Source organism: Microtus ochrogaster, chromosome 15 (assembly GCF_000317375.1).
Source record: "Microtus ochrogaster isolate Prairie Vole_2 chromosome 15, MicOch1.0, whole genome shotgun sequence".
In the NCBI taxonomy this organism is placed as follows: domain Eukaryota; kingdom Metazoa; phylum Chordata; class Mammalia; order Rodentia; family Cricetidae; genus Microtus; species Microtus ochrogaster.
Genome location: NC_022017.1, coordinates 8,657,315 through 8,680,630, shown reverse-complemented (window position 1 = coordinate 8,680,630; position 23,316 = coordinate 8,657,315). Strand labels below are relative to the sequence as shown.

The 23,316-nt window shown below is 39.5% G+C and overlaps 1 protein-coding gene and 1 pseudogene across 2 annotated transcripts in view; both read left to right on the top strand.

The window, feature by feature from the left end:
- Arid2 (AT-rich interaction domain 2) overlaps positions 1–23,316 on the top strand; it is a 133,530-nt gene that overhangs the window by 102,115 nt on the left and 8,099 nt on the right. For both annotated transcript variants that reach the window (XM_005354004.2, XM_026782509.1), the window contains 5 exons: positions 2,874–3,022; positions 14,005–14,143; positions 14,230–14,315; positions 15,563–15,686; positions 15,779–15,870. In XM_005354004.2, coding sequence (XP_005354061.1) covers positions 2,874–3,022; positions 14,005–14,143; positions 14,230–14,315; positions 15,563–15,686; positions 15,779–15,870 — 590 coding nt within the window. The remainder of the gene's footprint in view (positions 1–2,873; positions 3,023–14,004; positions 14,144–14,229; positions 14,316–15,562; positions 15,687–15,778; positions 15,871–23,316) is intronic.
- LOC113456756 lies at positions 12,566–12,674 on the top strand (annotated as a pseudogene).

The window sequence follows — 23,316 nt, the reverse complement described above, 5'->3', positions numbered from 1 at the left end:
AGAGAGAGAGAGAGAGAGAGAGGGAGAGAGAGTCTGTCTGTGCCTTTGTGTCTTTGCTTTTTTGTTAGAGGATACTAAAATGTTCTACACATTGCATTTGACTAATATGTTTTTATTCATTTTTAATTCACAACTTAGACTAACTTCAGTCATCCTTGCCATATGCCTTGTTAACATTTGGGAGTAGAATCTCACACGATGTTACTTGTTACTGTTTTCTGTAACCCAATAAGACTTTCATAACTATCAAAAAAAGTCTTGGCATTTGTGAAAGTCAGTACACACATTGGGCAGGATGGTCAGTAAGACTCACAATTGAAAGGCAGTAGTGACTAAATGAGGAAAGTTCATTAACCTTGGCAGATGCTTCCTTTAAGAAAATTTCAGTGTGCTGTAATTCCTCGTTCTTGAGATTTATGCTTGGCTAGAACTAGTCCTTTTATTTTTCAATTATTGAATTCATAATTTTCTGTTCAGAAAGAAACTGTCTGATACTTCACATGCTCCATTTGTGGTCTTTCTCCCCACAGTGGCTGATCTGTATGTGGAGTATAAACCCATTCAGAGATATCTGGAGTAGGTTCATCTTACCTTCTGAACTCAAAACATGTTTCTCTTCTGGGTTTCTTTATTATAATGGTAATAGTGACAGTTGTCATGGAATGAAAATCTAGGTGTTCCATGTATGGTTTAAAATCAGTCAGAATGTATTAACTATACTTAAAAAAGAAAAAAAAATCAAGAATCAATGAAGGTAACAATATTGCCCAGGTCACATAAGCTGTTGGAAAAGGACACACTGGGGTTGAGGACTGACAAGATGGCTCAGCACACAAAACCATCTCTGAAGCACATGGTGGTAAAGAGAACTGACTCCTAACATTGTCCTCTGCCTTAGGCATGCACACAGGCACGCACGTACAAAGAGTGAAATTCCTTAAAAAGCAGATTGAACAACTGAGCCCTGAGCCGTGGAGCTGGAAGGTCCCTTTCCTTGGTGTCTGAGGCACTCCAGTCCCTCATACTTTGATTCTCTCACTCCTACATTTCAGAGATGCTAGCCAATCGCAGAAGCAACTTGAGCTGTCTTCCTAGAGTAGGCTTCCTCCTCCTGGAGCTTAGAATAAAACATTTCTGTTTCCTTGCTGTTTCTGTTTGTTTGCTTTTTTTCCTTGTCTTTAAGGGCAAGTTCTTGTATACCCGTGCTGGTCTGGAACTCATAGCTGTGCATGACCTTGAACATCAGATCACATAGCCTCTACTCCCAAGTGCTAGAAATACAGACATGTAATCCCAGTGGTAGAATACTTGCTAGCATGGGGAAGACCCTGGATTAGCTTCCCAGCATCGCAGGGTAGCAAACTACCACACTTGGCTTCCTGTGTGAGAGATCAACTCCAGGACTACAGGCTAGGCAAACACTCTGCCCCCTGAGCTACAGCCTCAGCTAGGCCTAGAACTCAAGTCCTATTTGCATTTCTGCCAAGTATTGAGCATTTTATTTTCTGCATTTGTATTTTATACTATTATAGCCTTATATGTTTTTGTTGGGACTCAGAAAAAGAACAGTACTTTCAGTATTTGCCATTCTGTGCTGATATTACCAATAAATGAACAAATATATTCTGAATTGTACTACAATTTTAAACAATTCTTGAAAAGGATATGCTAGTGTTTCTATAAGAAATTTTACATGATTTAAGGTATTTTAAGAAAATGTATGACTTAATTTTTTTAAATGATACTTTAGTGTTTCTTAAAGACAAAAACATATGGTATAGAATATAACAAAGGTTGTATTTAGAAGACTGTATGTCTACTTTATGTCATTGTTACCATCAAAGCTGTCCCTGCCAGGCATGGTGGACTGTGTCTCTGATTCAGCATCTACGAGGTGGTGCCAGAAAGACTGTGTTATAAGCCATTCTGGTCTACATGGCCAATTCAAGGCCAGCCAGCCTGAGCACCATAACTAAGAATTATGGTTGTAGGTCAGTGGTAGTGCGCTTGCCTAGCATGGGAAAAGTCCTGGTTAGATCCCCAGAACTGCACCAGTGCAAACTGTAACTGAATAGCAAAGATTAAGTTAGTAGCCACTTTTTTGCAAATTATTTAATATTTCTGATACTCTCCTTACATGGTTATATTCATCACAGTTAACTCAGATCTGAAGTTTGCTTTGATTCATATTATATCACTGATGAAATCTAAAAGACAAGAATTATTCAAAGCATTAATTTACATCTGATCTATTCTTGAAGGGCACAAGTTAATCAAATGGCTTCATTTTCATTTAAAACTATATTTAGTTGCTTCTGCTTAAGAGTCTTAATTTGAGTGATGTAGTCTGTTGTCCATGTCTGTCGGTTCCACAGCCATGAATGAAATTAACTTGAATCAAAAATATCAGAAAATTTCTGATTCTTTACTGAACATGTGCTTTTTTTCTTGTTATTATACCCTGAACAATACAGTGCAGCAACTATTTGCATTTATGTATTACATTGTTTGAATTATTGTATATAATTTAGGAATGACTTAAACTATATAAAGAAAACATGCACATTTATATCCGATTGCTTTGCCGTTTACATAAATGTACACGGATCTTGATGTCCATGAGGATTCTGGAGCCAAGCCCCCACAGATGTCAAGAAATAACATTATGTATAATCTTTCTTCTTTGGTTCCATATTTTAAAGAAGCATACTTCTTAATTTTTTTTATAAAAATTATTTTTAAATATAATCAGTAACTTGAAATTACAAAATGTAAATTTTGTTCCAAATGCGTAAATGTGTTAATGAACTTATAGACTATAAAATGCTGTTTTCCAGTGTCAAGTCACAAACTGTGTTTGTCCTTTTCTACAGAACACTCCTCTGCCACCTTCAGCAGCTGTACAAGTGCAGGGCCAGCCTAACAGTTCTCAGCCTTCTCCACTCAGTGCATCCAGTCAGCATGCAGATCCCGTGAGAAAACCTGGGCAGAACTTCATGTGTCTATGGCAGTCTTGTAAAAAGTAAATGACTGTTTTATTTGTTATACAAAAGTGTTATTTGTTTAAGAGTGCTTTCATATTTACATTCCTATCTTATATAGTTTATAATTTCTTTTTCTGAAACCAGTAACTTTTAATGAAAAGTCTTTTGTGTTGCTAATTACACTTAGATGGAAACAAGTGGCATGCTTCAGCTCAAAGATGTGTGTCAGTGGTCGGAAGAACTTTACTGTTCAATGCTAGTAAGAAATGTGTCTGAGCGTTAATTTTGGAAGAAAATGAGTTAATAACCTGATTTTAAGCCAGGCATAGTGGTACAGCTTGTAATTTCAGCACTCAAAAAGCAGAAATGGATGAATGTCTTGAGTTTGATGCCAAGCTGTTCTACATAGCAAGTTCCAGGTCAACCAAGGCTGCATAATAAAACCCTATCTCATTTTGGGAAAAAAGCCATTATAGCCCGAAGTATTTAGTTATTAGTACTTGTAATCCCAGCACTTAGGGGGCTGAGGCAATAGGATTACCATAGTTTTGAGGCCAGCCTGTATTTATTGTAAGATAGATCTCAAAGAAAAGAAAAACCAGCCGGGTGGTGGTGTCTTTAATCCCAGCACTTGGAAGGCAGAGAAGCAGGTGGATCTCTGCGAGTTCAAGGCAAGCCTGGTCTATAAGAGCTAGTTCCAGGACAGGCACCAAAGCTACAGAGAAACCATGTCTTGAAAAACAAAAATAAAAAAAAGAAAAGTAAAACCAAATTTGATTATGTGTTTTTTGGTTTTGTTTGATTTGGTTTTCATGTTTGTTTGTTTGTTTGTTTTTTCGAGACAGAGTTTCTCTGTGGCTTTGGAGCCTGTCCTGGAACTCACTCTTTATATCAGACTGGCCTTAAAATGACAGAGGTCCTCTTGCTTCTGCCTCCTGAGTACTGAGGTTAAAGGCATGTGTCACCACTGCTGGGCTGATAATGTGTTTTGTAAAGTAATGTAGTTAACAAATGTAAATTTTTTCGAAAAGCTTAGAAGTAATATGATTTAGGAAATGAATTTTGTCTTTAATTTTGAAAATCATTTGAAGTTGTACCATTTCACATTTAGTGACAAATATTAACAGCAAATAGAACTGAACTTACTGTGTGAGTGTGTCTATATGTGCTTGTGTGTGTGTGTGCGTGCGTGTGCGTGCAAGTATATGTGCATGTATACACACAGTACATGCATGGTATATATGTGTGAACCAGGAGCTCAGCATGTTGGTTACGCTGACTGGCCAGAAAGCCCTTCAGGTCCACATGTGTGGGCACTCTTGAGTGGTAATGTTTCAGATCTCCTTGCCTTTGTGCAGCAAGCACTTTCTCTCACTGAGCCATCTTCTAGCCCCAGGACTGAACTCCCTCTGTTCCTTTAGTGGTGCTGGGTTTGGAAGGTAGGTCTTTGCATGTGCTGAGAAAGAGCTAGAACTTAGTTAAAGCATTCTTAGACTTGAAAGAAACCTTAAGATGCTGGCTAAATTGTTTCTTTCTATCAGAAGAGCTGAGCCAAGACACTTTGCCTTGAGTAAGTAATTTGAGAACTTTAAGCATTGGACACTTAGTTTAATAGGCAAAGTCGTTTTCATTTTATAGAGAATAGAGATTCCATTTTTTGTTGTTGTTGTTGTTATTTGTTAGTTTTGGTTTTTCGAGACAGGGTTTCCCTGTAGCTTTGGAGCCTGTCCTGGAACTAACTCTTGTAGATCAGGCTGGCCTCGAACACAGAGATCCACCTGCCTCTGCCTCCTGAGTGCTGGGATTAAAGGCGTGTGCAAGCGCTGCTCAGCCAAGATTCCATTTTCATAGCTTAAAATTTTTTATTAGCTCTTTTTATTTATTAGAGATAATTGTGTTTTGTTAATTTCATAAGATCATAAGCCTGGGGGTTATTAATAGCATCCAAAACCAGTGCTTATCAAACTTAATCTTAAATGTCAACCCAGCAGTGGTGCATAATATCAATTTAATGTGGTTTTTGTTGTTGTTGTTTGTTTTCTTTTCAATGAAAAAATAAAACACATTCATCATGTTAGTAAGGGTAGGAATTGTTTTTACTTCTGTATTATGTGTACTTGATCATGACATAAGTCCCAGAGAAATTCTTCAGATTGTCTGCTTACTTCTTTAATTCAGTGAAACTCACCATATTTTTTTTCTGTCTCTTTTTGCTGTTATTGACATGGTACTTGGGGCCTTGTACTTGTTAAACAAGGGCTCTGCCACCTGGCTATACCTTCAGAACTTGCTTTCATTATTGTTACTATTGGTATTGTTATTATTTTAGCTTATGTAGTAAGCTAATTTAACACTTTGTTCACTAGTGTCTACTTATATCTATTTATTATGATTTTTTTTTCTTTTTCTGTGTTCTCTGGTAAAGAATAACTGACAAAGTAGGTAGTCTATTAAAGCTGTTTGTGAACTTTTTTTTTTTAAGAATTTAAGAGTAGGATTGGGAGGGCTACTGATTTTTTTGTTTGTTTGTTTTTGTTTTTGTTTTTTGTTTTTCGAGTCAGGGTTTCTCTGTGGTTTTGGAGCCTGTCCTGGAACTAGCTCTTGTAGACCAGGCTGGTCTCGAACTCACAGAGATCCGCCTGCCTCTGCCTCCCGAGTGCTGGGATTAAAGGCGTGCGCCACCACCGCCCGGCTTACTGATTTTTTTTTAATATTTATTTATTTACTCATTATGTATACAATATTCTTTCTGCATGTATGCCTGCAGGCCAGAAGAGGACACCAGACCTCATTACAGATGGTTGTGAGCCACCATGTGGTTGCTGGGAATTGAACTTAGGACCTTTGGAAGAGCAAGCAATGCTCTTAACCACTGAGCCATCTCTCCAGCCCGCTACTGATTTTTTTTTTTGAGTTGATCTTGTATCCTGCCGCATTACTGAAGCTGTTTATCAGTTGTAGGAGTTCCCTCATAGAATTTTTGGGCTCACTTATGTATACTATCATATCATCTGCAAATTGCAAAAGATTGACTTCTTCCTTTCCAGTTTGTATCCCCTTGATCTCCTTTTGTTGTCTTATTGTTCTAACTAGAACTTCGAGTACTATGTTGAATAGATATAGAGATAGTGGACAGCCTTGTCTTATTCCTGATTTTATTGGTATCGTTTTGAGTTTCTCTCCATTTAATTTGATGTTGACTGTTGGCTTGCTGTATATTGCCTTTATTGTGTTTAGGTATGTCCCTTGTATCCCTGATCTCTACAAGACCTTTATCATGAAGGGATGTTGTATTTTGTCAAAGACTTCTTCAGCATCTAATGATGATCGTGTAGTTTTTTTTTCTTTCAGCTTATTTATATGGTGGATTCCTTTTAATATTTTTTCTGTGTTGAACCATCCTGCATGTCTGTAATGAAGTCAACTTGATCATGGTGGATGATTTTTTTTTTTTTTTTTTGATGTTTAAGTCTTGGATTCGGTTTGCCAGTATTTTATTGAGTATTTTGCATCAATGTTCATGAGGGAGATTGGTCTGTAATTCTCTTTCTTGGTTGAATCTTTGTATTGTTTCAATATCAGAGTATACTGATAAAAAGAGTTTGGCAACATTCCTTCTGTTTCTGTTGATGAGGAGTATTGGTATTAGCTCTTCTTTGAAGAAGGTTCTGGTAGAATTCTGCATAAAAACCATTGGTGTCTGGGCCCTTTTTTTTTGGTAGGGGGGCTATTGATGATTGCTTTTATCTCCTTACATGTTATAGGTCTATTTAAATTGTTCATCTGGTCTTGATTTAAATTTGGTATGTGGCACCTATCCAGAAAATTTGTTCATTTCTTTTAGATTTTCCATTTTTGTTGAATATGGGTTTTCAAAGTATGACCTAATTATTGATCCTCTGGATTTCCTCCGTGTCTGTTATTTCCCCCTTTTAATTTCTGATTTTGTTAATTTGGGTAGTCTCTCTGCTTTTTGGTTAGTTTGCATAAGGGTTTGTCTACCTTGTTGATTTTTCTCAAAGAACCAGCTCTTTGTTTCATTGATTCTTTGTATTATTTTCTGTTTCTATTTTATTGATTTCTGCCCTCAGTTTGATTATTTCCTGTCATCTGCTCTACCTGGTGAGTCTTCTCTTTTTGTTCCAGAGCTTTCAATGTGATCTTAAGTCACTAGCATGAGATTTCTCCACTTTCTTTATGTAGGCACTTAGTGCTATGAACTTGCCTCTTAGCACTGCTTTCATAGTGTTCCATAGATTTGGGTATGTTGTGCATTCATTTTCATTGAATTCTAGGAAGTCTTTAATTTCTTTATTTCTTCTTTGACCCAGGGGTGATTCAGTTGAGCACTCTGTTCAATTTCCTTGAGTTTGTAGGTTTTCTAAAATTAGTGTTGGTGTTGAATTCTAACTTTAAGTCATGGTGATACAATAAGATACAGGGGGGTTATTCCTTTTTTTTTTTTTTTTATGTGTTGAGGCTTGCTTTGTTACCAAATATGTGGTCAATTTTAGAGAAAGTTCTTTGAGGTGCTGAGAAGTAATATTCTTTTGTGTTTGGGTGCAAGAATGTGTACTAGTGAGACTCACTGGAAGTCTGGGTGATATTTGACTGATATTTAGAGCCAGTGAGTCTTCCTAAGGGCAAGACTGATTTCATGTAGCGCTTCTATGGGCAGCATTATTTTGGGAAGTGTATGCTCCCCAAGGCTTCACCACCGCTGTGCTAAGAAAATAGTGACCAGGAGTGTTATTACTTGTTGTAGTGATGTGCATCAGCTGCTTGAGTGGGTTGGTTTGGAACAAGGCTCCATTCTTTCAACATTAAGTTCCAAAGAGCCCAGTTATTAGCTGGACATTGATGGCGCACACCTTTAATTCCAGCAGCCAGGCGGATCTCTATGAGTTTGAGGTCATCTTGGTCTACAACAGCTAGTTCCAGGACAGGTTCCAAAGCTACAGAGAAACCTGTCTAAAGAAAAACAAACAAACAAAAGAGTCCAATTACTGTGTTACCAAATATCAAAAGGTTCATATAACATAAAATTAATTGGGGTTAAAATGGTTTTAATGTTAAATATTTAAAATGTTATAAATATAATTTCCTAGGTTGGGAATCTAGCCTGTAGTTTATTAATATTTATTCCTTGGGAAATTATGCATGGAATACAGAAAAATTATCAGCCATTACTAATCTCTTAAACCTAGTTTGTTTTCAGAATTTTTACAAACATGAAAAAAACTACAGTATCATAGACACTGATAATAAAAGTATGCCTTAGTTTATACCTAGTAATGTATTTCTGCATATTAAGTTATGTTAGAGGAGAAAATCAGTCTTTAGTGTTCAACATATATACCTAGTTTGAAATCCCAGCTCTGTGATTCTGGAAAATGATGTTCAGAAGCCCACTTTTTAGCATAAAGTGGGGGTGCGAATTGGGGATGTGAATGTGCCTGGTGCCTGTGTGTACTGAGCAACATTTAGATAGAAGCACTCTGTGCTGTGAGCTACTTCCCAAGAACAGTGTTGTGCACAGTGCCTGCTCTTTCTGGGAAACCAAGTGAGTACTCATGCTGGAATTTTATTCAGATTCATTTAGATCCTTCATTTATTCCACTCAGAATATGCATACAGCTCCCTGCACCTAAGACTCAGAGAACATTGCAGAAAGAGGGGTGGGAAAATAGTAAAAGCCAGAGGATCCAGGAGTTTGTAGTGAGATTGTGTCTCTTTGTAATGTTAGGAGCTACATCTTATAAAATCTCAACATGATGCCCAAACATGAGAACATAGATGACACCAGTAGACGTGTCAGGTGAAAGGGACAAAAACCCATAAGCCCCAACCCTACACAGAACTAACTACAGGCAACTAAAGAATGCTGAGAGGAAGAGAAGCAGTTTTCCTCGGGGACGAGCACACCAATTGGTTTTCTAATATGAAATGGTCAACTCTGAAAACATACATATAAGAAAAAGTATCTGGATGGAACTGGTTATGTTTAGGAATGTATATGTATATCTGTCATGGATAGTTTCTTGATTTGACTTTCTTAGTGATGGACTGTCACTTGGAAGTGTAAGCTGAAATAAACCCTTTCCTCACCAAGTTGTCTTGGTCATGCTGTTTTATCACTCAGTAGAAACCCTAACTAAAACAAGGTGGTACCATTATAGTGGGCATAGTTGTGACAGACTTGACCGTGTTACAGGGGTTGGGGGCCCGTGGAAGGACTTTGGGACTTTGAGCTAGAAAAGCCACTGAGTGTTGAGAGCTCAGTGGGCTGTTCTGTGGGAGCCTGGAAGAGAAGACTGTTGAGAGCAGTGCAGAGGGTGGAAACCCGGCTTGGGAGGTTTCAGAGGAAGCAAAGACTCTACCAGGCCTTCTGTGTGAAGAGTCTGTGGTGTCTGGTCAGCTGGGGCTCAAGACTCAGCTGTGATTAACAAGAAACTAGAAGTGCTAAAGAAATGCCTTTATTTTACTGGGATGCTGATTACCTGCAGCTGAGCCATTAGCAGTGACCAAGAAGAAAACAGCATCACTGAGCTCTTCTTCCCAGTGTCCTGGGAAGTGTTTCCTCAGGGTCAGCACCCAGAAGCTGTGTTCCAGAGGTGGCCAAGGCTGCACCTCATGCTGGCAGCTGAGCTTGGTACAGTGTAAGAGTGACCTAGATGGTACTGGGTTTGAAGGCATGAAGTAGTCATGGAGAGCAGCTGAGGCTTGGCACTTGAGAAGCCAGGAGACTCAGCCATTGGTGAAGGTGCAGCCTCAGTGGAAGTTGAAGGCCCAGGACTGAAGGGGTCATGCAGAGAAGTTGAGGCTTGGTGCCATGAGGAGAGCCTATGAGAAGCTATTGGAAAAAGTGCAGCCCAGTTGCAGCAGAAGACCCCAGCATTTGAGAGACTCCAATACCTTGGGATGACCACCAGCAGTGGAGTGGACTTTGCCCTAGCTTAGACGACAGACTGTGTGCCACAGAGGGCAGAGCTAGAGAAGTGACCACAAGAGTCCAGAAGATTGTGAGTGGATGCCAGAACCTGGATGGGCATTTCATTGTTTACATGTTGGAGTTTGGTTTCGCTTTGATCTGATTGTTACTGTGTCCAGGGTCTTCCCTCTTGAAATACAGAAGTATGTTGAAATAGGAGCGTATTTAACTTTTTTTTCCCCCCAGAAACCCAGAGTTGAGAGATTTTGAACTTTTAAAAGAGATATTGGACTTTTAAAGATACTGAACGTGTTAACAGGACTGAGTTTTTAATGTTAAGGAATTTATAAAGAGTGGGACTTTTAAAGTTAATCTGTTTTTAATGTGAGATCTTAGGAATGGATGTGAAAGGAAAGGTGGCTTAACAGTGATGTGGTGTGTGTCATGTTGACAAGGGGTCAATTGTGCTGGCTAGTTTATGTCAACTGAACACAAACTAAAGTCATCTGAGAAGAGGGAACCTCATGTAAGAAAATATCTCCCTAAGATCGATCTATGGCAAGCCTGTAGAGCATTTTCTTAATTAGTGGCCATCCTGGTCTACAAGAACTAGTTCCAGGACAGCTAGGACTGTTACACAGAGAAACCCTGTCTCAAAAACAAACAAGCAAACAAACAAAAACCAAATAAACATATCTTAATGTCTCTAAATCTTTGTTTGCTTGCTTGTTTGTTGAGACTGGGTTTTACCACATACCCTTGACTGGCCTAGAACTTACTATATATACCACTTGTAGAGATCTGCTTTGATTTTTTTTGTAGTTTAAAGAAAATTAATTATGTATTAGCAAGTCTATGCATGTTAGTCTATGCAAGGACAGCAGCATCTGGTTCTCCTAGAGCTGGAGCTAGGCAACTGTAAGCCATCTACTATGGATACTGAGAACTGAACTTGTCTGTAATAGCAGTGTGTCCTCTTAACCAACCAGCCATCTCTCCACCTTCGGAATAAGGAATTTTAACAGTGAAATTAGACTTGTTCATCTCCCTCCCATCTTAAACTCTTACAACTGGATATAAAAATGTGCCTAACCCTCGATATAAAAATGTGCCTAACCCTCTACCAAGATAATTGATACTCCTGGTTTTAGCAGCCAGCTACGCGGTCTCATTTGACTATAAGATAATGCACATCGGGCATGATGGCCCTAGCATCTACACCTTTCTTAAACATTGTGATTAGTAGAAAGGGAAAGATAGGAGAGTCAAAGAAAATATAGAACTCAGTTAGCAAATCGTAGAGCCAGCCTGGGGACAGTAGCCGAGCTCCAAGAGGCTATGGAGGGAGAGAGGAAGCACTAAGCTCTGTCAGGAATGTGTCTCCTTTGGAGAGGAAGAAAAAACTGGGACATTTATTGTTCACAAGTTCACACTGCTCAGTTAGTCAGCATTGACTGTGGGCCAGTTCTGATGAGTGCTGACTGGTGAATCACTCGAGAATGGATGCAGTAGCTTAGTGGCATGTCATGGAATCCCGAGACTATATCAGAATTAAGAATTAGTAAGACGGGCTGGGGTGGTGGCACATGGGATTGTTCAAGGTCAGCCCGAGCTCCGAGGTGAGACACTGTCTCAAACAGAAAGGAGTTAGCAAAATAGGAGGTGAAAGTATAGGAGGTTTCTGTTGCTACTCATATCACCAGACACAATGACTAGTGATTATCGCTCCCATCTATTTATCATAAATAGATAGAGCCATCTATCATCAGGTGGTTTTAAAAATAATATCAAGACTAGATTTCCAGTAAGCGAAATGTTTAAGAATGTCACTATGTAAGCCTGTCCAAAGGAGCACACTGACATGTGTGTCGCTGCTACTAGTTTTCAGCAGAAGACAGTACAGTATGCTAAAGAAAGCACTGTTACAATTGGACTAAAGATGCATATTATGGTGGGAATAGCGAGCATCTAGTCAGCAGAGTACAGAGAAGGCCAGAGGAAATGAACTGGATCTCGGGAAACTTTGGTTTTCTTTACTGTTCTCTAATCTCCGGGTTCATTACATGAGTATGCTTTTATGATTTGAGGAGTCAGCTTGGTGACTGCTAGAAAGGAAGGCGTGAGGAAAGTTCTTTTAGATATAGTAACAAGCAGTAACTAGTCATTGATTATTCCCTTCCCCGAAAAATGCATAATCTGTATTGTCCATATACGTTTGCTTCATTCTTTAGATTAGCTCTATATTTTGGAGCGTGGAGGGTGTGTTGAGACAGCAACTTGCTAGGTAGCCTAGTTTTGCCTTGGCCTGCAGCCTTCTAAGTGTTGGGATTACAGGTAGGTGCCACCAGGCCCAGCTCTTCCCCCTGTATTACATTTAAACTTATAACTTCAGATCATTTATTATATTAGTGTGGACCCTTCACTGTCTTCACACCTGTACAATCATTGAAACTGGCTGCGTTAGAACTAGATACCTTAGAACTTGATCCTGAACTACCTACCACAGCCAGTGCACAACTCAGGGGTGGGAAAGGAACTGGAGAGGAGTGCCAAGTACAACCTTTAATGGGTAGGGTGACAGACCTTTGCTATCTTAAAGTCATTTACACACAATTGTGTATATATCTCAGCAGTTAAAATTGATGCAAGGGTCTACGGCCATACCACCCTGAATGCGCCTGATCTCGGAAGCTAAGTAGGGTCAGGCCTGGTTAGTACTTGGATGGGAGACTGCCTGGGAATACCGGGTACTGTAGGCTTAAAAAAAATGATGCAAGGAAACACTATTTGGCTAGATGTGGTGTGTGGTCCAGCATTCAAAAGGTAGAGGCAGGAGGATGGCCATTTGGAGCAGCAAGGGCTACATTGTGAGACCTGTTCTCAAAGCAAAATTTTCAAAATTAGCCATCTTTTTTCGCATCATTAGCAACTTGCCAACTTCATGTATCACAGAGATGTTTTATGTTATGTTCTGCAAAGTGGTTAAGACTTCAGTCCTTCTCATAAGTCACAAGTAGTACGTTTCCACTTAAAGTATATATTAACGGCATCCCTTAACCAAGATACATTCTGAGACATGGGGACTTAGATGATTCTTCATCGTACAGGCATCATGGAGCCTGTATTTATAGAAGCCTATATCTGCTACACAAGAAAGCTCTAAGTAAAAGAAAAAATTATAATAGATAAAGCAATTACATATGTTATCATTATCAAATGTCTTATTTTATGCATTAACTATTGTCCTTTGTGTGGCTGACTATTGGTTTATACCAACTTCTGTACCAATTGGCTACAATGTCACTTAGGTGATAGGAAGTTTTTAGTTTCATCATACTTTTATAAGTCATGTATGCAATCTGTCATTAATCAAAACATCATTATACAGCCCAAAAATTATTTTCAGATAGTAATGTAATAAACTCTCAGTGAAATTTGAACATAATAAGAATGTCCCTTGTGACAGCGTTCCAGTTGCGTTTGTTTCATGTGTGTGAGATATTTGGAGTACTAAGATTGTCTTTTTTAATTCAGTAATTACATTCTTCTTTAAATCTGTTTTTAAATATCCAATATCCTGGACTGATATTAATTTGAGATGCTGGATATATTATATGCATTAAAAATTGATTCGGGACTAGAAAGATGGCTCAGCATTTAAAAAAGAGACTTAGGTTTTCTTCCCAGCTCCCACACGGCAGCTCACAACCATCTGTAACTAGTTCCCAGGGATCCAACACCCTCTTCTAACCTCTGGGGGCACCAAGAACACAGATAACACATATACATGTGTACAGGCAAAATATTTATACACAGAAACATAAGTCAGTCTTTAAAAATACTTTTTAATTTATTCAAACATAGACACAGTTACGTAATAGCCAAAAATAGAATCCAGTGCCCTCTGCTGGATACTGCAGGTGCCTGCACAGATGTGCGTGTGCACACACAAGCTACACATGATCAAAAATAAAATCTTTTTAAAAAACTGTATCCAAGATTTCTTAAGAATTTTTAAAAATCTATTATATCAACATGATTTAAAGAATTTATCTGAGTGTCAGATATTTTTGCCTTCTCTTTTCCTAGGTGGTTTCAGACACCCTCACAGGTGTTCTACCATGCAGCTACTGAACACGGAGGAAAAGACGTCTATCCAGGGCAGTGTCTTTGGGAAGGTTGTGAGCCTTTTCAGCGGCAGAGGTTTTCTTTTATTACCCACTTACAGGTATACTTTCTTGATGCTATTTGCTTAGTAATTCATCCGGTTACATTAAAGGTTATAACATATTTTTTTTTTCTTTTCTCCTTAAGGATAAGCACTGTTCAAAGGATGCTCTGCTTGCAGGATTAAAACAAGATGAACCAGGACAAGTGGCAAATCAAAAATCTTCTACCAAGTAAAGAAAATTAGTTTCCTTACTATCGGGCATAAAGAACAAGCAGTCACTGCAGTGGTCAGGGCACTGAAAAAGTAAACAGCTAGGCAAAACACGAGAACAGCACAAAGAAACTTAGCATATGGGAAATCCAAAGCCTGTGTTCTAACCCAGCTCTCACTACCAAGCTAGGAGATTCTGTTCAAACTACATACATTCTCTCATCTGCCTCTTCATAGGTATCTGTTCCCATAGAGATTGCACTGTGTGGTCTGTGAGGCAGCCCTGACTCTGGACAGACACCAGTAGGCAGACAGATAGCACCAGAGGAAGCATTGTGAATTAGAAGAACTATTAGGGTTTTTTTTTAAAGGGCTTAAACATGTATTTGACAATGGGAAAGAGATTTCTTTATATACATACATGCACACATATAAACATATACATACTATACATTCTGGCTTACATATGAAGATTATATATTTTGGAGGTGTGGTATGTTACTGGGAATTGAATTCAGGACCTCTGGAAGAGCAGCCATCTCTCTAGCCCCCTCTACATTATATTTTTAATATTCAGAATTTATTTTAAAAACATCAGAAATATCCCTGGATTACAAGTTTCAGAAGACGCACAGTTTGTTAGACTACACCCTCTAGTGCCTTTTCCACGCTGCCTTCCAGCTCAGCAGGCGCTACAGCTGCTCTGCTTGGCCACAGGCACTGGCAGTGGTTTTATTGGGAGTTTATACTATAGTCTCTCAGTCCTTCCACCCTATGTCTTTAATGAAAATAGTGGACAAGAACTGGTTGAAAGTCAGACTGTTAAGAAAGCACCGTATGTGAATACAGTCCTTAACACAGGTTCTGATCCACAGGTCAGCTTCTTTTGTAATCTGAAATTGCTGATGTTTCCTCCCTAACACATAGCTTCACAGTACTTTCAAAGATGGGAGCTCTACAACTTTGGTGCTGTGTTGTTACTGTTACTGCCTCCTTTCCTGGGATAGGAACTTTAGAGATGGTTTGTGCAGTACACCTGTTGTTTGCTTTGAAACTGATGGACTGCGTGGTGTATAGTGCTTTCTGTATTGCCTCAGGCAGGGACATGGAATGTTCAAGGCCAGGTCGAGCACAGAGTAAAACCCTGTAAAGAACAGGCTGGAAAATTCAAGCCCTAAAACAGAGACCTGTTTGTGTGGGCTGGCAAGGGGGTGGGGTCACAGTTGTCTGTCTGTGCAGTTAACATTGTCTGTCTGATCAATTTAGGCAGCCAGCTGTAGGGAGCACAGGCTCAGCTCCTAGAGCACAGAAGGCCATTGCCAGTCACCCCAGCGCCGCACTCATGGCTCTTAGGAGAGGCTCAAGGAACCTTGTCTTCCGGGACTTTACAGTAAGTGCTCCTTGAAACCCTTATCTGTAAAGATGTGGCCCTGTGGATTTAGATCTTTATTCTTTTTTTTTATATTCTCTGTTCTTTTTAAGGATGAAAAAGAGGGACCAATAACTAAACACATCCGACTAACAGCTGCCTTAATATTAAAAAATATTGGTAAATATTCAGAGTGTGGGCGCAGGTGAGTAATCTGTTTCCATAGTCAAAGCAAACTTACTATATTTCTCTGTGTGAGTTGATGATATTACCTATCTCTTATTTGCTATTTTTTTAATTGATTTGTGAATGTTTCCAAAATCTTATGGTAAGGCCAGGTATCATGGTCTCTCCAAAGTCAAAAATAAAGTGGAAACTACAGAAAACAAGCCTTTAACTTATTTTATTGTCAATTTTCTTCCTGGCTACAGCATTTACAGAAGAAAACAAAGTTCTGAGGACAGAACCTGAGTGCTTATTGGGGAAAAGAGGGAATTGGCCATTTGCATCACGTGAAATCAATTCAGTTCCTTTGACAGTTGGCATTTTTAATAAGCCTATCAAAGCCATGAATATTAGGGTCACTGCAATACTTTTTTTTTTTTTTTTCCCCCGAGACAGGGTTTCTCTGTGGTTTTGGAGCCTGTCCTGGAACTAGCTCTTGTAGACCAGGCTGGTCTCGAACTCACAGAGATCCGCCTGCCTCTGCCTCCCGAGTGCTGGGATTAAAGGCGTGCGCCACCACCGCCCGGCTTACTGCAATACTTTTGATGTTTTATAATTACTTTCTAATGGACTTAAGCAACAGCCTGATCTGTAGATAAATTTTTAAGTAGAAATGACTCTTTATCCTTGCAAAAATATGTCCTGCTATATTCCTCTAAAAGCAGTGGTTCTCAGCCTTCCTAATGCTGCAACCCTTAAATTCAATTCCTCATATGGTGGTGACCCCAACCATAAAATTATTTCATTGCTATTATGAGTCATAATACTCCTCTGAAGGGTTTCTCCTCAGCCCATCTTCTTGCTACTCTTTCCATATCCTCAACTGAGCAGCCTAGAAGCTATCAGGGTACCTCTTACTAAATAGGCCTATCTCCTACAAATGCCTTCTATCTACAGTCAATCAAATTGTTTTAGGTATTAAAATATTTAAAGTAGATTTTCAAAGAATAAGAATTGTGGAATTACAAAAGAAGACATTTGTACTATACCAGCTCTTTAAATTTTTGTGATAATTTTTTAATTAAAACATAACTGCATCATTTCTCTCCTTCATTTCTTCCCTCCAACTCCTCCGTGTCTGTTCTTGCCCTGTTCCCTCCCATATTCCTGGCCTCATTTTCTGTAATTGCTATTGCTACCCACATACAACACTCAACACACACATAGTATTGTTACTTGTGTATGTCTGATTTTAGGGCTGATGACTTGGTATTAGATAACAGATTAAGGGGGTTCATTCCTGGGGAAGACTATTTCCTCTCTCAACAAGCAGTCCATGGTTGCCTATAGTTCTTTGTCTGTGGATAGAGCACACTAGAATGTCTTGGTACTGTACCTGGTGAGGTCTTGTTTAGGCAGCCATGTTGTTGGTCTTCATCAATAAAGCTTCCCTGTCATTTGTTGGAGATACAGCCTCACAGCAAATTTCCTGTTCCTTTGCCTCTAAAATTGTTCTGCTGTTCTTCAGTGATTCCTGAGCTAGAGCTATGTCTAGCTATGGGTGTGAGCATTCAGAGTGTAATCAGAAATTATTCTGCTCTAATTGAGTTGTAGGAATAGGTTCTCTTCTAAGGTTTATGCCCCCGTAGCCCTAGGTAATTTCCAGCGCCAGGTGTGGTTTTCTCCTCTTGAGCAGGCCTTAAGTCCAATGCTGTACCCTTAGAAATATCTGGTTGTCCTTGTGATTTATAGACTATCTTGCCATGCTGGGCCATTATTGTGGTTGATAGGCTTCACATCCACGTAGGGCTATTAGTTGCTTCCCTCCCTTGGAAGCTTACAGTGCCTATGGAAGTTAGTCCTCAGGGAAGACACTTTTAGGTCAGATCCAGTTCAGATCCTCAAGTCCAATCAAAATCCTCATGTCATTCTGCACAGAAACAGAAAAAAAACTATCCTGAAATTTATGTGGAATCATAAAACACCCTGGATAGCCAAAGGAAACGTGAGAAGAACAATGCTAGAGGAGTTATAATTTCAGGATATGCTACTGAGTAATAAAGCCAGAACCAGTGTATAGGGTACTGGCTTACATGTAGACTAAGTAAACAAATAGAAGACCCACATATGAGTACACATAACTACAGACATCTAATATTTGACAAATCTGCCAAAAACATATACTGGAATAAAGAAAGCATCTTTAAAACAGTGCTGGGGAAGCTAGCAATCCAGGTGCAGAAAAATGAAACAGACCTGCATCTATCACCTTCCACAAAATCTAACTCAGGTGGACCAAAACCTGAACCTGAAACACTGGAAGTGCTAGAATAATGACTAGATGGTAACCTACAAGATAGAGGTATAGAAAAGGTCTTTTTGAATAGGATCCTATATGCTCAAGAATTAAGGCCAACAATTGACAAGTGGGTCCTCATAAAACCAAAAGGCTTTTTCACAGCTAAAGAAACAACCAATCGAGTTAAAGAAGAAGCCACAGAAGTAGGAGAGAATCTTTTCCAGCTATACAAAGATCAAACAAAATGACAGCAAATCCTGGAGAAGATGTGGGGGAAAGGGAACCCTCATTCACTGTTGGTCAGATTGTAAACTGGTAAGACCTTCTGGAAGAATCAGTGTGGAAAATTTAAAAAGCCAAAAATAAATACCATAGCACCCAGCTCTACCATTCTTGGGCGTATGCCAGGAGAACCACACGTTCTGCTGTACAAACGCTTGCTCTGCCATGTGCATTGCCACTCCATTCACGTAGTCAGGAAACATAAACAACCTAAATGTCCTTCCGCTGACCAGTAGGTAACAAATGTGGGGTTCACTGTGGAACAGTACTAAACTGTAAAGAAAAATGAAATTAGCGGATAGACGGATAGAACAAGAAAATGTAGGGAATGAAATAACACAGACCTAGTACGACAAATATTGCAAGAATAATTTTTTGTTAATGTACAACATGAAAAGTATCAAATTGGTTTTGTTGGAGGTAGTGTTTGGTTTGGGTGTTAGAGGTTGAACATTCATAATATTTAAGTAATGATTTTGTTATTGTTGTTTTTTTGTTTTGTATGTTCTTGAGACTGGGTTTCTCTGTAGCTTTGAAAGCTGTCCTGGAACTCTCTCCTTAGACCAGGCTGGCCTCGAACTCAGAGAGATCCGCCTGCCTCTACCCCAGTGCTGAGATTAAAGGCGTGCACCACCACCCGGCTAAATAAAGACTTTTTTAATGTTAAGGCTTACCCGGCTCTGTCAGAACACCAGTATCTTTTGTATGTTCTTCCTCCTTCCCCACTTTCCTTCTCACCCTCAGTTTTCTGTTGTAGCCTGCTTTGCAGCCACAGAAAAAACTAATGCGCGTTCCCCTTCACATTAGACTGTCTTCGCCTCTGCACATCTGTTGCAGGTTCTGCTGTCCTTCCTGTTAGTGTCTGCTATTTCTGTGAGTCTGTGCAGATGAGCACTGCTTTCTATAGCCTTTTCTTTTCATGTGTATGGGAGTTTTGTCTGCAGGTATCTCTTGGCACTATATGTGTGCAGTGCCCACAGAGGCCAGAAGAGGGTGTTGTGTCCTCTGGAATTGGAGTTATAGTGGTTGAGAGCCACCATGTGGGTGCTGGGAATTAAACCCAGTCCTCTGGAAAAGTAGCCAGTGCTCTTCACTGAGCCTGCTCTCTAGTCCCTGTAGCCTTTCTTATGTTGCATTTCATTTCCCACTGGTTTATTCTTGTTCTATTTCTCTACGCTGTCTGTCTTTGGATTTTTAATCTCTGTTCTGTAAGCATTTTGAATGTTCAGACTGTACCCGTTCCAGCATGAACATTAGAATACTGCCCAAACACAGCTTAGGAAATCTACATCCGGGCTTCCTACCCCCATTCCTGGTGTCTTCCTCTGGCCCTGTTCAGATAACTCTGTGTCCTTTCTGGTACATGTGGAGTTTTTTGAAGGTAGAGAGATTGGGTGTTTACAGTCATTCAGTCTGTATGTGATAGACAGAAGGAAGGGGAACTGGCAGGTTCCTTTCCTGCCAGAGATCTGATTGGAAATTGGTTAGAGTTCCCAAGATAACTTTTCCTTAGGGCTGTTCCTTCATGGAAGCTGGCTGCATGCTTGGGCTTGTATGACAAAGCCCATTTCTCTGACTATAAGTCACAGAGCCAGAAGTTATTACTTTGCCCTGTTTGCTTCTGGTTGACTTCTTGTTTTGCATGTAGACTGTTGTCATGCAAATGTATTCTGGAATGTCAGTTCTTAGAGTCTCGGAATAGTGGCTTCCTACAAATGCAAGCCACCATCAGGAAAGATTATGAAGGGTACATTAGGGGATTGCAAATTTGAAGTCAGCCTAGGATGCATGGTGAGACCTTGTCTCACAGCAGCCCACCAAGTTCTTCACATCCAGCCCATCTTGACTGTGTCCTTCCCGTGAGCATTTTCTGTGCTGGACCTTTCTGTGTCTGAAATCCCAGTACATGAAGGAGAATGTAAGGAATCCCTTTGCTAGTGAAATAATACTAAAACATATTTCTATTCTTAATAAGAACATTTAGGTTAAGAGGTAGATGTTAGTTTACCTTTACTTCAACATACAGTACCCTGCACATGGAAAATGGTAGGTGTATGAGGGTATTTTTGTTTTAATGTCAGGATCTGATAGTTTGAATGATGCATTTTATCCCTTCTCATTGAGTTTCAGCTCTGGTGAAGTCTCAAAATTTGTTTCCTTTTGATAACTGAATAATACTTAGATCTTATTTGAAAATCAACTAATGCTTTTTAAGTGCTTTTTTAATTTTATGTTTGGGGGTTTTCCTTCACACACACACACACACACACACACACACACACACATGTTCACCACATGCATGCCTGGTGCCAGTGGAGGTCAATAAAAAGTATCGGGTCTCCTGGAACTGGAGATGGCTGAGAGGCTACCATGTGTGTGCTGGGAACCAAATTCGAATCCTTTGAGAGAGCAAGAAATGCTGTAACCACTGAGCCATCTCTGCTATCCCCAGGTAGTCCTTTTGATTAAATACATTAATCATGAGCAATCCCAAAGGGAAATTAAGAAAATATCACACTTATAACAACATCAAAAGAACAAAACACTTAGGAACTAGCTAAATCTGGAAGTTTATATGTTGAAAATAATAAAATATTGCTGAGAATTTAAAGGATACATGAATAAATAGGAGGATAGCCCATGTTCAGTGGGCAAAAGGTCAAGTGCCAATATAGGCACTGGAGAAATAGTGCTTAAGAGAATTGTCTGCTCTTCCAGAGGATCCAGGTTGAGTTTCCAGCATCTGTATGGCTGCTCACAACTCCAGTTCCAAGAGCTTCAGTGCCCTCTTCTGGCACACAGACATTCATGCAGGCAAACATATATATAAATTTATTTTTTAAGATTTCCCCTATCAAAGTGACAGCAGTTAGTTTTTTTGGAAATAGATTAATCCATCCTGAAAGGGACTCAAAAAGGTAAAAATAATCTTGACAAAGAACAACAAAGTCAGAGTGCTCATAGTAACTTCCTGGTGATAGTATGCCTGTGCTCCTGGTTAAAGACAGGCAGCTCGAGAGAGCAGAGGAGAGACCCCAGCGTGGACCTTACCACACAGCTGAGAGCTCTTGAGGAAGGCTGCCAGTCTCTCAGTCTCAGGCTGTCTCCAGCAAATGATGTTTGGAAAACTAGACTTATATTTGTAAAAGAAATCAAACAGCTGCTATTGCCATATATATCCTAGTTCAAAATAGATGAATGAGTTGCATAAAGGAGCTAAAACTACTAACCAAGTAGAAGCAAACATGAGGCAAAGGCTTCTTGTACACCAGAAGTAAAGCAAACAGAATCCGGACAAACTGAACTTCATGAAACTAAAACTTGCACATCAAAAGACATTGTCAACAGTAAATGGCAAATCATAGAGTAAGAAAATGGTTGAAAAAAATCACATAGTTGGTAAGGGATCCTTATTGAAACTATATACAAATGCCCTGGCTGCTGTGGAAATCTGCATCAGCTAGCTCTTCAAGGAGAGACATAGGGTAGACTTCAAGTGGGGTGCTACCGCACCGTTAGAAATGAGAAAGTGCTAATGCAGACCACAGCTGCGAACCTTGAGGAAGTCGTGACTAAGTACGCCAGGCATGTGGGATCAGTGTCCCAGTTCTGTGTGGTTTCCACCAGAACAAGCACAGACAGACCAATTAAGCCCAAGGTTCTCAACTGTGGGTCGCAACATCATTGGCAAACTTCTGTCTCACATTATGATTCATAACAGTAGCAAAATTACAGTGATGATGTAGCAAAGAGAGTAATTTTATGGTTGGGGTCAGCACACCATGAGGAACTGTATTAAAGGGTTGCAGCATTAGGAAGGTTGAGAACCACTGAATTAATGTGAGTTGGGGAGTGGGAAATTGTTTGATATATAGAATGATCTGTTGTAAAATAAAAGGGCTGCAGATAGTAACAATAGTTACACTACAGAATCAATATACTTGATGTTAATGGTTAAGTTCATATTATATATTTTTTTCATAAAAATGAAAAAGTAATATAACAAAACAGACTTGGAAAGAATGGGAAATGACAGCTAATGAGCTTGGGTTCTGGTTAGGGTGCACAAAATACTCAAAAGTGATTGTAGCCATGCTTGCACCATTACCAATGGATTGTTTTAAGCGTATGATGATAAACCACGTGTCAGAAGAACTGTGGAATCCCAAGTCATTATAGAGCTTCCAAGAGCAGTCCCATGCCTCCTCGCCTCTGCCTTAGTAGCTTTCATGAATTTAAGCAGATTCTTCTGGTATTTTCCTAATGTTTATTAAGAATATGCCTATGGAGCTGTGTGTGGCACAGGCCTTTAATCCCAGAACTACAGAGGCAGAAGGAGGCAGATCTATGAGTACAAGGCCAGCCTGAGTCTACAGAACAAGGCTACATAGAGAAACCCTGTCTTTTGTCTAGATGTGAAATTCTGATTTGGAAAAGTACTTTTGCTGCAGATCTTCCCCAGCTGCGCTGTTAGAGTTCAGTGGCATTCTAGGTCACATTTCTTTGCATGTGGTCTATTTTTCCACTCCGAAGTCTACCATATTTCTGGCTTTCTAAGATATAGTGACTGTGGTATCTTATAGGTTGTTTTAACTGTTACCAAAACAATTGTACATATTAATGAGGTGTTCTGTGATGCTTTGATACACACACGCACATTGTATAATGTGTAAAGCCCACCTTCATTCTTTTATCTTTTTGTTTTGTTTTTGTGGTACAAGCGTTCAGATTCCATTCTTCTGCCTCTTTGAAATCTACAGTAGTCCACCTTACATTACAGGAGTTCACCTTACATTACAGTAGTCCACCTTCCATTACAGTAGTCCACCTTACATTACAGTAGTTCACCTTACATTACAGTAGTCCACCTTACATTACAGTAGTCCACCTTACATTACAGTAGTC